Genomic DNA, 15305 nt, shown 5'->3' with positions numbered 1-15305 from the left:
GTCTCTCACTCAGACACTTAAAGTAGGATTTGATACTGAAGGACTCATTTTTTGTACCCGACTAGTCCACTACCCACCAAAACAAAGATTCTTCTCTAGAATTCTCGAAACCAGCTTACTTAACGGTGCATTCCACGAATAACCATGGGGTATTTTTCCGTTTCTTCATTGGTGGGAAGCAGACCAGAATAAGGCAATCTGACTTGTTCAAGTCCTTCCCGATTTCAACCTCCAGTTTGATTTTCCTCTTTCTAACAAGTTTGCAACTTAACCCCATACGTCAACATCTTCAATCAATACATTACCCATTTAAATTCACGAGTACACATTTTACATTTGATAAGCTAGTTGTACTAAGCCATTTTAGTTAGTAGCCTTAGTCGGATTACGTGCAAGAGTCTTTACTACGATATCAGGAGATGAAGAAAAGCTTATGCAGCAGCCAGATCTTTACTCGGTGTGAAATCACTATTTTGCTTATGAGACAATTTCTTTTGGTATTGAGAAAGAGTACATACAACATTTTGAATATCGCAACCAGACAGCAATCTAAAATAGAAACAAAATTTAAAATCAATCAAACAGCCTGCAAATACACCCCAATACTTAACAACGACGTAAGTAAAGCACCTCCCATTTCAGACGCCCGGCAATTATAGCTAGCATGAAGCTCTCAGAACGTTGGGAGAAAGAGTCAGGCAATCATAATTTACCCCAACAAGGTCCACTGTGCATGGACACTCGAAACCAAAAGACAACTTGTGACTACTTCTAAGTTCATGATCATACCAAATTGGAGCTTCATCACATACAACGAGTCTGAGATGCTGTCGTTAATTTTCAATGACCTCGCAGGCAATGCTATCTGTTTGTATCTGCTAACATTGAAAGTAACTCATTGTCATTCAAAGACGATTTTGCTGCATGCTGTAGAGGAGTTCTTCCTTCCCTGTCTACAGCCTGTGTATTTGCTCCCCTGCAGCAAAATATGGATTACATTTGTTATATAACACTTGAAAGCCATTCTTGCAAGTTAACTTGTCGCTTAAATTTTTGAAAACAACCATGTAGACCTAAAGAGTTGTCAGAAAGCATAGCAATACTTCATCATGTTAGTGCCAACCACCTGACTTAAAATTATCATGACATATTTCCCTGTACAAAATTTGACTACTCATCAATACTATTAGTACATACTATAATACAACAACCAGTACCCAGAAAAGCAGCTCCACTTTGCTCCCATAATAAGGGTTATAGTGTTATACTTTGTTCTTCAAAAGGGCAAGGCAATGACATCACATAGACGAGCCTCTTCTTAATGAACCTCACTAGTTCCCCCACACTCTTGCCTCACCGTAACTCAAAGAAAACATTTTTGACAGAAGAGAGCCAATTTTATTTCGTCATCAGCAAACATTGATGGGGAATTTTTTTGGAATCCTTTACTATTTCAGCAAGAAGAGGGTAGCCTTAACGATCATACAGCGTAATATGTACTTCAATATGCATATTCACCATGTTTAGTTGTATTATTGGAAAGCAATGTTTTCCACAAAAGTGATCCTTAACAGGTAAGTTGAGATTATTGGGGAATTTTGTTTCAAGAAAAAGGACCTTTTAAGTTTCCTATTGATGGAAAATTGGATAGGCTGAAGACGAAACGAAATATCTTATTAACAAAAAAATTGTCGATAAATTTGTATGTAAATAGGTGCTAAATTTAAGGAGACCTTTTTTTTAAATATGGGTCATATACATACCTTGTGAGCAGCAATTTAGCAAAGACAGATTTGCCACGGATAACACAATGGTGGAGCGCTGTCTGGCCTCTTGAATCTGTAGCATTTATATTTGCACCATACTGTAACAGGAGCTCAATCATGCCAACATCTGCAGTTTCACATGCAATCTGCAGCAAGGAGCGACCTTCAAAAGATTCCTCCACATTCCGATCCTCAGTCGTACTGATTGAGTTTCTAGAGCTTGTGGAAATCGTCTTGTCCGGAGATGTCTTCTCCGAGGAATCCTCTTCCAAACAACTTGAATTACGGTCAAGGCTTGGCTCATTCAACAACAATGCCCTTGCTAGAGAACTGCTAAAAGACATCCGTTTATTTACTGCATTGACATTGGCTCCAGAACAAACAATGTGGCGGTACACTGCTTTCTTGTCATTGGATCGGACACTGTTCTGCATCTGTTGAGAAACTGAAAAACTATGGTGCTGACCCTTTGGCTTCCGAACAAAAAGTTTTTCTGCGTACTGCAAGCAGATGAAAACAAACTTCAATCCTACATGCCTGAAAGACCAAGAAACTGTATTACAGGAGAAATTTTGTTTCTAACATGATTAAGTATACTAAACCAGATCTTAACAATTTTAGCAGGTACTGAAATAGAAGATTGCAAATACAGTATATAGTTTACAAAAATAGAGCAGGTGCCGAAACAAAGGTTTGCCCAGACAGCAGACTACTATGTGGAGAAATTCTGTAACATGTACAGATGTAGACATCTATGGTAACACAGAAACAACACCACATGGACAAACTCATGGAAGGTCTTCCATGTTGCCATGCTGATGACTTTCACACAAAATGACTAAGTGAATTGGTATTGTCACAACTTACAAGGTTTGACGTACAATAGACCACATAAATAATCAACTTTGATATGGTTACTTGGGTTTTATGTAAGACAGTCTACACTAGTGAGTGACCTTGGACCTCAACTACAAGTCAAATGGCCCATCTGAACATGGATGGGCTGTTTGATACCAAAAAAAAGGCCTTAACATGTTAAGTGAGTCAGATCGTATCAATATCACATCTCCAAGATGGTGATCATATAAAATCTTATATGCCAGCAACTCTAAGTGGAATAGGGATGACTTTATGTGTAATTGGAATATGCTTGTGTCAGAAAGTGGGCTGTAAAAGGAGGAGAAGGTACCTCTAGTAGGTCAAGTACCTCTTTGGCCCTTGCTACGAGATCCATTTCTTGTAATGTTGTTGAAAATGACCAAAAATTACGACGAACTTTGCATGTTGTTTCAAAAAATACAATGCATATTTTTTTTTATTAAAAAAAAAACAACGAACTATCAATTTGTTTCAATTAATACATTCCGATAAATCTCTCCCATCAAATGGTAAAATCGTTAAAGCTGAAACTTTTGTAAACCCTTGTGAGAAATTTATTAGACAAGCACAGCGTAAAAAGCTGTTTACCTATCTAACACACAAAGGTTGAAGCTGATTCAGCATAGAAGGTGTAGCCAACAAAACCAAGGGAAGAGAATTCATTCAATTGAAAACAAACAAATTGAAAGGTACACTGAAAACTTGAAAAGTACCTTTGCATGAATAAACTTCTCTTTTATTGAAATAGGCTCAGAATGAGAGGGCTTGCTCATAGGAAGCTGCTGGTGTTTAGTGGACTTGGTGAAACTGCATAAAACAAAATCATGAAGGTTCAGCCATGTCACACAATCTACTAAATTTTGACTAAAACATATTTAAGTAGTATATACCTCACACCACTAGACTGAAAAGCACTTCGAGAATGCAATAATTCCTCCCAGACTGAGTTAGCATATGTATTACCCAACGACTGAAACAAAGTTATTACAGATAGGTCCCAGACTCTTACATCAAGTGTCAGCGACCTGACCTGCATAAAAAAATCGAAGTATGGATATCCACTATATTAATTCCCAGAGACCAATTACAAGAGCTACTTAAATAAATCAGTACGAAAATTTTATAAATACGGTAGCATCAACATTAAGTGCTTACAACCATTTCAAGAGTTCCTTTTACATGAATAACGGTTTCACTAGACGAAAATCTTTAGATGCCAAAGTAAAAACTTGACATGAACGAAATCAAAAAATTAATTAGTGGATTCCTTGTTTTCCTTTACTCGTGCTTCATAATGATATTATGAAGGAAGCAGCTAACACTGACACGATAAGGTTTTGCGAGGATAATGCTTCAAAGAGATTTTAAGATTTTCTTTACGATAAAATAACTTCCCTGACGTGAATTTATAAAGAAGACAACAAATTAGAGTCTGCATGCAGATATCAGTGATCACTTTCATGTCGGCCTCCTTAGAGAGAATTTCATTCCCTTCCATGCTTTGTCCCATTGCATTCATTGCTCATGATTCTAAATCACTTCTCTGGTAGATCTTGCTAGGATTACCTTGTTTCTACTCTCCTTCCCATCCCATCTCATCCATGGAGGTATTGCTGGGAGGATATTAGTTCCATCCAAAGTCACTTTCTTCACTTGGTTCGCCATCCTAAGTATTGGGCTATTGGCATCCAGAAAATTAGTACCTTCTTAACACTCCTCTAGACGAGTGCTTATGCCAATTAGGTTTACTATAATACTCCATTTCAAATGCTTTCAGTACCCCACTTCACTTGCTTTTCCTATGGTGATCCAGGGAATGACATTTGTCAGAAAATCACTGACCACCGACCTTGAATACAAAATACACACAGGTCTCTGGAATGCCACTAGCCTACTACACTTCACCCAACCCACAATCTCCACGCGTTTTCAATTGAATGATCTAATATACATTACTTACTGAAAATATATTAGATATAAGTTCTAAGTATATTCTCCTGAGGAACTATAAGGCGCTTGCGTTATGTGCAGGTGTCCATTGGGGGTTCGGGGGCAACTCCCCCAATCCAAGTTCTTTTTAGGAAATTTCTATTGTTGTATTAATACATAAACTGAAGTGATACAAGGCTGAAAATAACAAGGCCGTATCCTCTATTTCCCTCTTTTCTCCCCAAACTTCTTCTCCATTAACAACACTACAATTTTACTTTAGTTTTACAAATAAGATAGAAATTAGAGCTTCATTTGGTTTTTTTGACCAAACCAGATTGGTTCCTAATTGTATCTTGATTTCTCAGTGAAAAAAATTGTTTTAATGACTGAAAAAATAGTTAAAGTCATAAAGTTATGACTTAGGTAGGTGTCCAAACTGTTGTCATCACTCATCAATGTATGATACATAAGAATTCCAGTAAAAGTTCAAGAGTGCTATCCAAATCACACAGTTGAAAATGCATGCGCATAGCACAAAATATCAGGGAACAAGTAGAAATTTATCGTGATTATGAATCTATTATGTGAGTGTATCAGCTGACGTTCGGAAAATAGCGTTGAACCTTTTACCGATTACAAACTTATATTCTCTCTTCTCCAAACTAAGATTCATCTCAAGCCAAATCTGACTGCACATATTATATTTCGAAAGCTCAACACCACTAAGGTCTAAAGGTCACAAATATGGCTTAAAAAAGACGGATAGTGGTGGATTTCAACAAAATCATTTCTGAATGTCAATGTTGGCAAAATATTTAAAAGTTAAATCAAAGCAGATTCTGCACTGAGGATGAGAGCAACGAGGAGTTAGATTGAGTGCTTGCTTAGATGACGAGGATGATGTAAATAGTAACTTTTTGTTGGTTTAATTGTAAAAACAGAGTTTTGTGGAAATGGTATTTATAATTTGTAATGAATTAACTTTATTTAAGTAGGTACTTCAGATACCATCTGATGCTTCTCGCATATTACCCAAACATGACATTGACACAGGTATGGGTGTAGTTGTGCAACATGGGATCTTGTAAGCACTTCGACAACGTGCTTTTGTATACATGGCATCTTGTAAAATATACAAAGCCCAAAAGCTTTTATCTTTGATATGTATGCCATATCAAAGAAAAAACACGCTTTACTTTTTCTTAGTTGTAGCTTTTTCTTGTTTTGCTAGTGTTTATCTTTCCCTTTCTTGTATCTGAGTGTGATTTCTCATCCTATGAAGTATGACCTTATGATTATATTATATATATACACACCACATTTACCATTTTACCGATCAACAAAAAAAAAGACATAAAACCTTGTGTTTGTTCTCCTACATAACAGGGTGGCTGTGTTCATCCATTACAAAAGCATCTAAGTCATGAAAATAAGTAAGAATTTCAGTGGGGGTAACTAAATTAGCAATGATTTGAATTAACAATATCTTGTACATCCACGAAGGAGTCAAGTTTAAAATATAAGAAGTGATCAAACTAGTTTACCTTTGATATATGTACACCAAGATTACGATGAACACCTGAACACTCAATGCATATAAGAACACCAAGGTTCAAGGACGCCCAATCTGGGTCTGAAGCACCACAATCAGCACATTTATTGTTTCCTGGCACTCTTCTAAGCACATCGATTGGTTTTTCAATTTTTACGCTGCAACGTCGCTGTTGTGAACCTTCAGATGAACACTCAGTCGTATGATGGTTCCTTTCAGTAATATAATCTTCAATTGCTGAGGGATCAAAATCAGAGGAACTTTCGATTGAGCTAGTCTCACTAGCAGACCGATGATGACTACTGCCAACAGGACTAACAGGGGGACGCTGCAACATAATAATGTGTCTTAGTAACTTACTGAATAAACTGAAAAGGAAACAAAAGATTATCTATATGCAGAGAACGCCAAAATGGCTAAATGCTGAGAAATTTATAGATCTAAAAGTATAGGTGGATGGTAGGGGTGTGCAAAGAGCCGAAGGAACCGACTTAACCGAAACGGGTGGTTTTGATCGGTTTTTATATACTGCAGGTTCAGGTCGGGTTGGGTGAGTTCGAAACTGACAAGTAAGGTTCGGTCATCGGTTTTTAACATTTTAAACCTGTGAGAACTGAACTACCCGACTTTATTATGTTATGTTTAAATATAACTTTTTATGATAGCCTTTGATGTCCAAATCCAATGGTTGGATATGGACACAAAATATAACTAACACCTCACCAACCCTAAACACACTTTCTACTCCACTCTCATCCCCTCACTAGCCGCCTCCCTCTTTTTTCTTCCTCTGTCTCTTCTACAATTAAAATCTCCTCCTCTTCTTGTCCTTTTCTCTCTATTCCACAATTGAAAGTTTGAAACTAATTATTCTCGTTTCTTCCTCTCTCTCTCTCAATATAAAACTTTCTTTTGTTTCTTTCCTTACTCTCATTGGGTTTTCTTTGGAGGGAAATTCTTGGTGTAAAGAAATTTAATGGATTATATATTGAATAAAGATAAAATAAATTGGGTTTAGCCATCTTTTCAAAAACTTTATCTAAAGAATCAAATTTTTATTCATTTAGATTTTTTTTTGCTTAAAACTAGAGATTTCTTTAGATCTGTTTTAAAACCGAAAAAACCACAAACTGAACCAAATTTTCCGGGTCGGTTTGGATCGGTTTTTCATATTGTCAAACTGACTGAGTCGATTCGGTGGTCGGTTTCACTCCAAATCTGAGCCGAACCGACCCATGCACACCGCTAGTGGAAACTTACAGGGTAGTTCTTACATGGGGGCAGAGATCTAGGAGCAGCAGAGGAGGGCGGAGGGAAGGGGGAGGAAATTCTTCTGGGAATCGAATTGGGAAGGAGTGGGTGGATTAAAATTACCTAAGTATACTGATTCAAAGGAAGGGAGGGCGGAGAGTGGAGGAGTGGATTCTGGTGGCATAGAGTACAGTTCAAGCTAAGGTGCTCGGTAGTGGTGATTGTCTTTGTGTTGTTCTTTTGCTTTGGGTTTTTGGCATTTTATTTCTGGTTTTGTTTTGTCCTAAATCAGTCCTTACCGGTTGTTGTACTTTTTTGAGTTTCTTTTCTTTTGGGTGTATTTGGTTTGGGGTTTTTGCCAACATGATTAGTTGCTGGCTAATTTTGCAGTTGTTCATGTAATTCTTATGATTATGTCAATGAATAAACTTTTACCGATTAAAAAAAAACAACTGAAAATGACATCAAGAATATCAATAAGCATTCTTTGAACTTACCAGCTCAGGCGATTGGAAATTCAGCAATGAAGCAATAACTCCAGTTATCTTTTCAATCCAGTCCATTTGATCCATCGCACTCTCTGCCTGTGTTAACAGAAAGTATGTCAGGATCTCTTTCAGTAGAATAACACACCCATTTCACTATCCAAACAGTGTTTCATGGGACTTTAGCATGAAGATTTCAAACTGAAGTGCACATGCTGACCTCTAAGGTGGTACCTGCAAAGTGTAGGTCTTTGATGGAGAAATGATCCTGAAGCAGAACCTTAGGTCTGACTGTTCGGCATCAGCTTTTATTGTAGAAGTAAGAAGGTTCACTGTGTGGCGAGCAACAGACTTCTCATCATGAACACCTCCATGATAATGCGAAGAAAGCCAACGACTCAACAAACCGGAACCAAATTCGGAGGGACTATTATTCCTCTGACTGGATAGTTGACCTCCACCTACCTAGAAAAACATAGACATGTTTAATAATGGAATGCCAAACTATGTCTTAAGGAAAAAGGAAGCATTCTGCAACCTTGAAACTGGTGATAACTTACAGATGGTCTACTTGATTGTTTTCGATAATAGTACAGCATTCCTCGGCTATCAAGAACAAAGAACCTTCTCTTCCAGTCACCTCTTAAGTTTGAGGACCGTTTTGAGAGATAGCCTTGTCGAATGGTTTGAACCTGAATCAGATGTAGATGTTAAAATCAGAGACCAACAAGTGATGATTCAAGAGTTCACCTGACACGTACCTTCCCCTTAGCAGCAGATTGCATAACTGCCTCGATCACTTTATGGGAACTCCTACCAATGCTTTGTATGCCATCTCCATTTGGAGAACCACGCGAACTATTACATGACCACCGACTTTCTTGGTCAATCTTCCTTTTATACTCTTGCATCCTTTCAGCAAGAGCCGCTTGCTCATAGTTCGACCTTTCTCTCGATTGTTGTGCATAAGTCAAGACCTTCAATATAACAGGAGCCCAGGGGATTTATGACAAATAAATATGTAAATAAATAAATAATGGGTACAAAGATTGCAGAGGTTGTGCCTACTAAAAATATTAAACAAAATTAAGGAAAAAAACACACAAGCACACAGGTTGCAGGTAAAAGGAAAACAGGATGAATAATTGAATAATACTTCTTTGACTTGGATAATGTACTTTTCAAATGCCAATGAACGAGACCTCAACTTGTTAGACTGATGATGCTTAATTGATTGATGCACCAGAAAATAAGTAAGCATGGGATTATTGGAAGAAGATAACGCTATGGGTGAAGGGTAATTAAGTACAAAGATGATGGTTAAGCTGCAATCCCCACAAAAAATATAGTAGTACACTCGGGAGGAACTAGGACAGAGGAAGCAAAGGAGAACCACTATGAATTAATGGACGTCAAAGCATCAACCGAACCAAAAGTTGGTGATCAGATGTGACAGCAAATCTTTAAGTCCTAGGTTTTGGATCAGCTATTCTAGTCGAGACTTGGGGTGAGCAAATAATGAATGCAAAAGGCCTTCAGTAGTTCAGTCACTAAGCAGCGAACTTCTACTCTATGGAGGATCATCAAGACAAAATATCCAAAAGACACTCATAAGTTCCTGTCACCAAGCACGTTGCAGACCATGTAAACTTTTTTAAATACTGTATTCCAAGACTGGGAATTCCAACATAAGCCTGATAATGCATATTATAAAACACAAAATAAAGAACATAATTTGGAAACAGACAGAAAAAATTAACAGCAAAAAATATGAGACCTGGTTAATATAAGGCTCCATCTGATTCAGTAACTCATAACCCTACATTAAAAGCCAGGACTAAATCAGCTAAAGAATATTAACCCCAACTCAAAGCAAGGAGAACTGAAACTCTGGAACGGGGCACACCTGTTTGAAATAGCGAAGATGGGCATCCATTGTCCCGCTAACGGCCTCCAAAAATTCGAACCTCTTCTTTGCCTCAACATTGGAAAGAGCAGTAACCTGGATTAAACGATATACAAAATAAGTAAAACAAAGTGCAAGATTCTGAGAACCTCTAAAGAGGATAGTTATAATAGTATAAATGGAACAGTAACTTCAATACCAGATTGAAGCGAGCTTGCTCAAATGCAGACCTAGCACTATGAAGGTCCTGTTAAAGAATGGAGGATACATCATTTTGGCCAGCATATTTATCAGCGCTATCAAATTAACTAGAACAGACTCAGGAAATACCTCCTCTAAGGTAGAAGCTATATCCAACCTTGTGCTCTTTCTAAGTGACAGAAATTTCTCACGAGCCTTTTGCAAACAACGAGAATTTAACGTCACTTTCACATTCAAGGTATATATTTTTGCTATCAATAAAAGCTAAAGTTTTAGTTTACAAGAGCTGGGGAGAGATAAAAAATGGAAACAACAAAGACATAATTAACACTCATGAAAGAGGAAAAAGACAACAGACAGGGAGATGAGAGAGTCTCACACTTCAGATATAGCATGAAGAAAAGATTTAGAAAAGATTATAAACAAAGTGATACTTATAAAAAGTATAGATACAAATTCAACCATCCTAGTTAAAACCACTACACATACTTCTATAGTAACAAGGAAAGCTAACCTGCAACTTTAGAAACATAAAACTGAAAAATTAATCAAGGAAAGTACTAATGTTACTTTACTATTTTATATTGGGAAAAGATTCAACAAGACAGACCTGGTCATAAAGAAGGCTAGTCTTGTCAAAACGCTTTCGGGCTTCCTGCAATAAGTGAATATCTTATTAACACAAACTGCAAAGAAGCTCACTTAAGTTCAGAAAACATGTGGTGCGATTCTCCATGGTCAAAATCAAAATCAAAATGAAAATGAAAATAAAAATAAATAATAAATAATAAATAATAAATAATAATAATAATAATAATAATAATAATAAATAAATAAATAAATAAAAAGAAGAATGTTAACAGCATAAAATCGATCTCTTTGCTCTTAATGGTAGATCCGTAGATCATATTTGAGTATCATAGTAAGCACATGAGGTTACAAATATAAAACATAAGTTTCATTGCAGAAAACAGTACCTTGACTTCATGCAAATCAATGTCAACAAAGTGCATCAACCTGTCATTTAGGATGTGCTCAACCTGACAACCCAAAATAAATTAGTAACAAAAAGCAGGAAGAAGAATTCCTATGACTCACAATGACAATGATATACCGCTGTACAACAAATGAGCCAGCCAGTGAACAACCAAATATATTACAGCAATCTTAAAGTGCAAGGCAGCAGGTACTCTCTTGACTCTTCTTGTAAAGCTACACATACATCATTCATGGATTGACCTACAATGAAGTGATCGTTCAAACCTGAGAGCGAAGAACTTCCTTGTATGTTCCGATTTCTCTTAAAGCAATTGTAAATTTGGTCAAAACAGGGCCTAAAACAAAAAAAACTGTATGAGCATAACAAGCAAATGCATTTAAGAGGAAGTAGAGCAGCAGTACAGAAAGCAACATTAGTGAACTCATAAATCACTTCGCACTCAAAATTGAAAATCAAAACACACTAACTATAAAACAAAAGTGCAACAAAATAACACATTTAATAGGATCGCCCATGTTCACCATTATGTTTTAAAACACATATGATAGCCATACGACTGTTTTTGCGAGTGAAACATCGTAAAAAGGTCATATGCCAAAATAAATAAGGGTTAGAAGATCCTATTCATCTGTGAGATAAATTTCCTCTTCCTAACTCATCAAATTTTGCTCTCATGATTCCAAAAGCCATCTATATCCTTCTAAACTATCAGCAAACAAAGAACCTTTACAACAATGCCTTCATAATAAAGATGGGCTACTTTACACTGACACTAACCCAAACATCCTTTACCAAGGATTGCGACAGAAATTGCATAATTTGTGGAGAACATTTCAAGCATAAAGAGAAACAACAAAAATATACCTCCAAAGGCAACGCCAATAGGATCGTTATGCCCCCCTCCAAATGTTTCAAGAGCACTTGCGAAAGCAATATCCCCATCATAAGCCTCCCCAAGCCCTTCTCTATGAGTTCAACAAAACACGATTGTGTAATCATTGGAAGAAGAATATACAAAATAAGCGGTCATACGAATAACATACAATCTGACTGATTAAGAAATGAGAGTCTTATATTGACACATTTAGATGGAATAGTGAGCATTTGCGTTACACTAGTATAGACTAATAGTGTCTACTCCTCAAGCAATATAGAGATATTAGTACATTTAGATACAAAATAAAAATATCAGATCTGATTGTTTTTGACAATTCATCATTTCAACCAAGCGCAATACAACAAGGTGGAGCTACCCTAAAATGATATAATCTTTATTCCATTCTCAACGTATCACCGTATTTTGCCAAAAAGGTGGTACTAAAACTAAAGGGTACTAAGGGAGGGAAGCTTATGCTGGATGTTCCTGCTGAAAGTTGCCTGTTTCAATGTATACAATCTGTTTTTAGCAGTCGAAAAGGATAAACAAACAACAGGCTGCAAACCAAACCCGTGAAGCTTTTCTTCGGACTTACATTATGATTTACAAAATTACAAGCGGGGAGGATATGGCATCAAATTTTAGGTTCTCTGCTTAGCTGGGATTTCATTTTGCATACTGATTACAAGTCTTTTCGCATTCACAGACCAACCTCTATGGACGGGATACATATAATAAGATTATTAATTTTTCATGCAGTTTCATGAGATGTGTTTAGCAGGTCTCCTCAACCTGAGCCTTCAAACCTCACCTTTTTACAGTAACACTTGTGCCTAACTGCCTATAAACCATACTATTTTCCTATATCAAAATCTATGAGAAAAGGCCGAATCAATTAAGGTCGTATTCTCTTTTCTCCCCAAACTATCTTCTTCATTAGCAACAATATGAATTTACTTCAACTATTAATATTAATCTAGAAAAAAACAATAGCAACAATAATATAATATTAGTAGTAGCTAAATAAAGAAAACTAGGAGTCTAAGAATAAGCATGTAATTTCAGAAATAAAACATACACATGGTCAGGCCTTTGTGCAATTCCATCAGAAAATGACAAATCATGTCATTGGACTAATAAAACACCTAGAAAAATTAATGGTCATGAAGATTAAAAAAAAAACATTGTTGGAAAAAAAGGGAGAGACTGGGATTCAAAGTTGTCCTGAACTTGCGAATTGATTTTTGACTAGGCATATATAAGAAAAGGCACTTAAGTAGACGTACGTGTACTTTCGACATCCTTTGTTAAACTTTTGACTTCTCTCCCTTAATGATTCTGCACTTTCCTCCAAACACTGAATCTGTACAAACATAGCAGATACACTTCTGTAAGTTTCAGCACAAACTTAAGTACATAAATGTAAGGAAAAGTAGTAAGCAAATTTAAGGTCCACATTAAGACACCCAAAGTGACCCTGACAGAATCAGCAGAAAGGTTAACCCCAAAATCAAATGTGAGAGTTCCAGATAACCAAAAATGCACTTAACATTCTGAAATATAATATGTTAGACATACACAATACTGGTTACTTTTGAGTCCATGGGGGCCAAATGCTAAGCTACTAATGCTGACAATATACAGTACAGTAATACCCCGGAAAGTTCATAGTTCTTCAGAGCACAAAAAATTTCAGTCGAAATTTATGGTGGAAACTTGACTAAACAATCAATAGAAGGGTACGTAACATGAGAGAAAAATTAACTCGAGGTAAAAAGATTGAAAACAATCAACATCCTTATAGCCCTTTACAAAGTTGCGGAATCATGCTATTATAGTTTCACATGATATCACAAATTTAAGATTTCAAAATTTAAAGATCAATAAAATTAAACATAAAAAAGAAGGAAAATACTATATTATCACAGGATTTGAGTGCCAAAGGATGGAGAGAACTAAATAATACATACTTACTAAAATCTACAAAAAAAGAAAAAAAAAAAGAAAAAGATAAATGGACAAATATCAGTTGAGGCATGTATTAGATACTATTAGGTCTTACAGTATTGGCATATTTGATATTTCAGTAGCCAAAATTCAACGAGAGATTGATTAATTTAGGCATTCGCTTGTACTATATATAATCAATCATTGAAGATGGAGCATTGACAGTTGCACGAAGTTGGGAACAGTAATCGAGCATTTGACTCTATTTGAGAGACCTTGGGAAGATTAGTGACATTGTACACTATTGTGCATCCTAGATATAGAAGAACGTGGCTGTCACCTTAGCAAATTTTAAATGATCCAATCCTTCATTATTTTTTTTTTTTTTTTTTGTCATTCACTGCGTTATCCAATTCAAAATAGATCTATGACGACAACAATCAAACAAATAAATGGCGGGGGCTGACCTGTTTGCGGAACATAGGAGAGTCGTCGAGTTTCTGGAAATTCATGGTGAAGGAGTTTTTGGTAATAATAATAATAATGCAATTCTCCTTCTGAACATCACACCATTTTTTACAGCTATGGTGAAAACCCTAGAGAGGGAGGGGAAAAAAATGGTAAAAAACAAAAAGGAAAAGAATGAATGATCAACTTTTACTTTATTTTTTTCTTTCTTTATGTTGTTTGTTTGTTTGTTTTACTTTATTTGGGGTTTAGAAGAAAGAGCGAATTTAGAGGGGGTTTGTTGCTGCGATAATTCCTGGCGGTCACTCATCAAATCAAACCCACACAAACAGATTCATTTTTTTATATATATTAAAAACAAACCCTTCTTTCTTTACAGTGGCTCCTACTTTATTAAATTAATAATATCATCCTTTTGAGGAGAATGTGAAGATGACAACTTCCTTAGATTAAAAATATATCTTGGTAACCATCTCATACATCTACGTTATGTTGTGTGCTTGAAATAGTATTCCATGAACATATATCAGTTGTGGTAGCAATATTGTCAAGAAACTCACGGCAGAGCTGGTTAGCGCGTTCAAATTCTAGATAGCTGGAGATTGGAGAGGTGCTACAATTAATATTACGGAGGAGGTCCTCGGCCTCGGAGATTTTATTGGCTGAAAGTATGCTGTAGGTGTTACTGTTAAAAGATAGAGTTGGCCTCGATGACGAGATTGTAGCGGTCAATGTCTGGGCTATGGTAATGGTTATGCTTATGCTTTTGCCAGGTGTTGTTGGTAAATGAGTTGCAGAATAAGCAATCAAACAGAGCAATGCCATCTTCGTAACGGCCTGCAAGGAACATGGACTTTAAGGAGGTTATCAAATTGGGTACGGTGTTCGAGTTAGTCACGATGTTGGAAGCAGCAGCATCGAGATAGCCGCTTCTCAGTAAGGAATCCACAGTTCTCTGGAGACTGAGGGAAATGAGGAGTAGCGCCTCAAACGCAGTGTGAGAGATGGTACGGTGTTGAATTGCCAATTTCTCCATGTGAA

The 15305-nt window shown here is 36.5% G+C and overlaps 1 protein-coding gene across 1 annotated transcript; it reads right to left on the bottom strand.

Moving 5' to 3' along the window:
• Nucleotides 1-471: 471 nt before the first annotated feature.
• LOC147496367 (ADP-ribosylation factor GTPase-activating protein AGD3-like) lies at nucleotides 472-14597 on the bottom strand. Its single transcript, XM_086559380.1, has 19 exons — nucleotides 14264-14597; nucleotides 13136-13212; nucleotides 11837-11937; nucleotides 11236-11306; nucleotides 10950-11012; nucleotides 10583-10627; nucleotides 10102-10167; nucleotides 9971-10018; nucleotides 9772-9867; nucleotides 9643-9684; nucleotides 8627-8842; nucleotides 8426-8557; nucleotides 8100-8330; nucleotides 7878-7964; nucleotides 6122-6457; nucleotides 3536-3675; nucleotides 3359-3452; nucleotides 1764-2266; nucleotides 472-976 (listed from the first exon to the last, which is right to left on the bottom strand). The coding sequence occupies exons 1-19, from the start codon at nucleotides 14306-14308 to the stop codon at nucleotides 862-864; spliced, it is 2508 nt and encodes an 835-aa protein (XP_086415506.1). The 5' UTR covers nucleotides 14309-14597; the 3' UTR covers nucleotides 472-861.
• Between the last annotated feature and the right edge of the window lie 708 nt (nucleotides 14598-15305).

The sequence above is a fragment of the Coptis chinensis genome, chromosome 5, assembly GCF_015680905.1.
Source record: "Coptis chinensis isolate HL-2020 chromosome 5, ASM1568090v1, whole genome shotgun sequence".
Classification (NCBI taxonomy): domain Eukaryota; kingdom Viridiplantae; phylum Streptophyta; class Magnoliopsida; order Ranunculales; family Ranunculaceae; genus Coptis; species Coptis chinensis.
The sequence above is the reverse complement of the archived record's forward strand: the minus strand, read 5'-3'. Positions and strand labels throughout refer to the sequence as shown.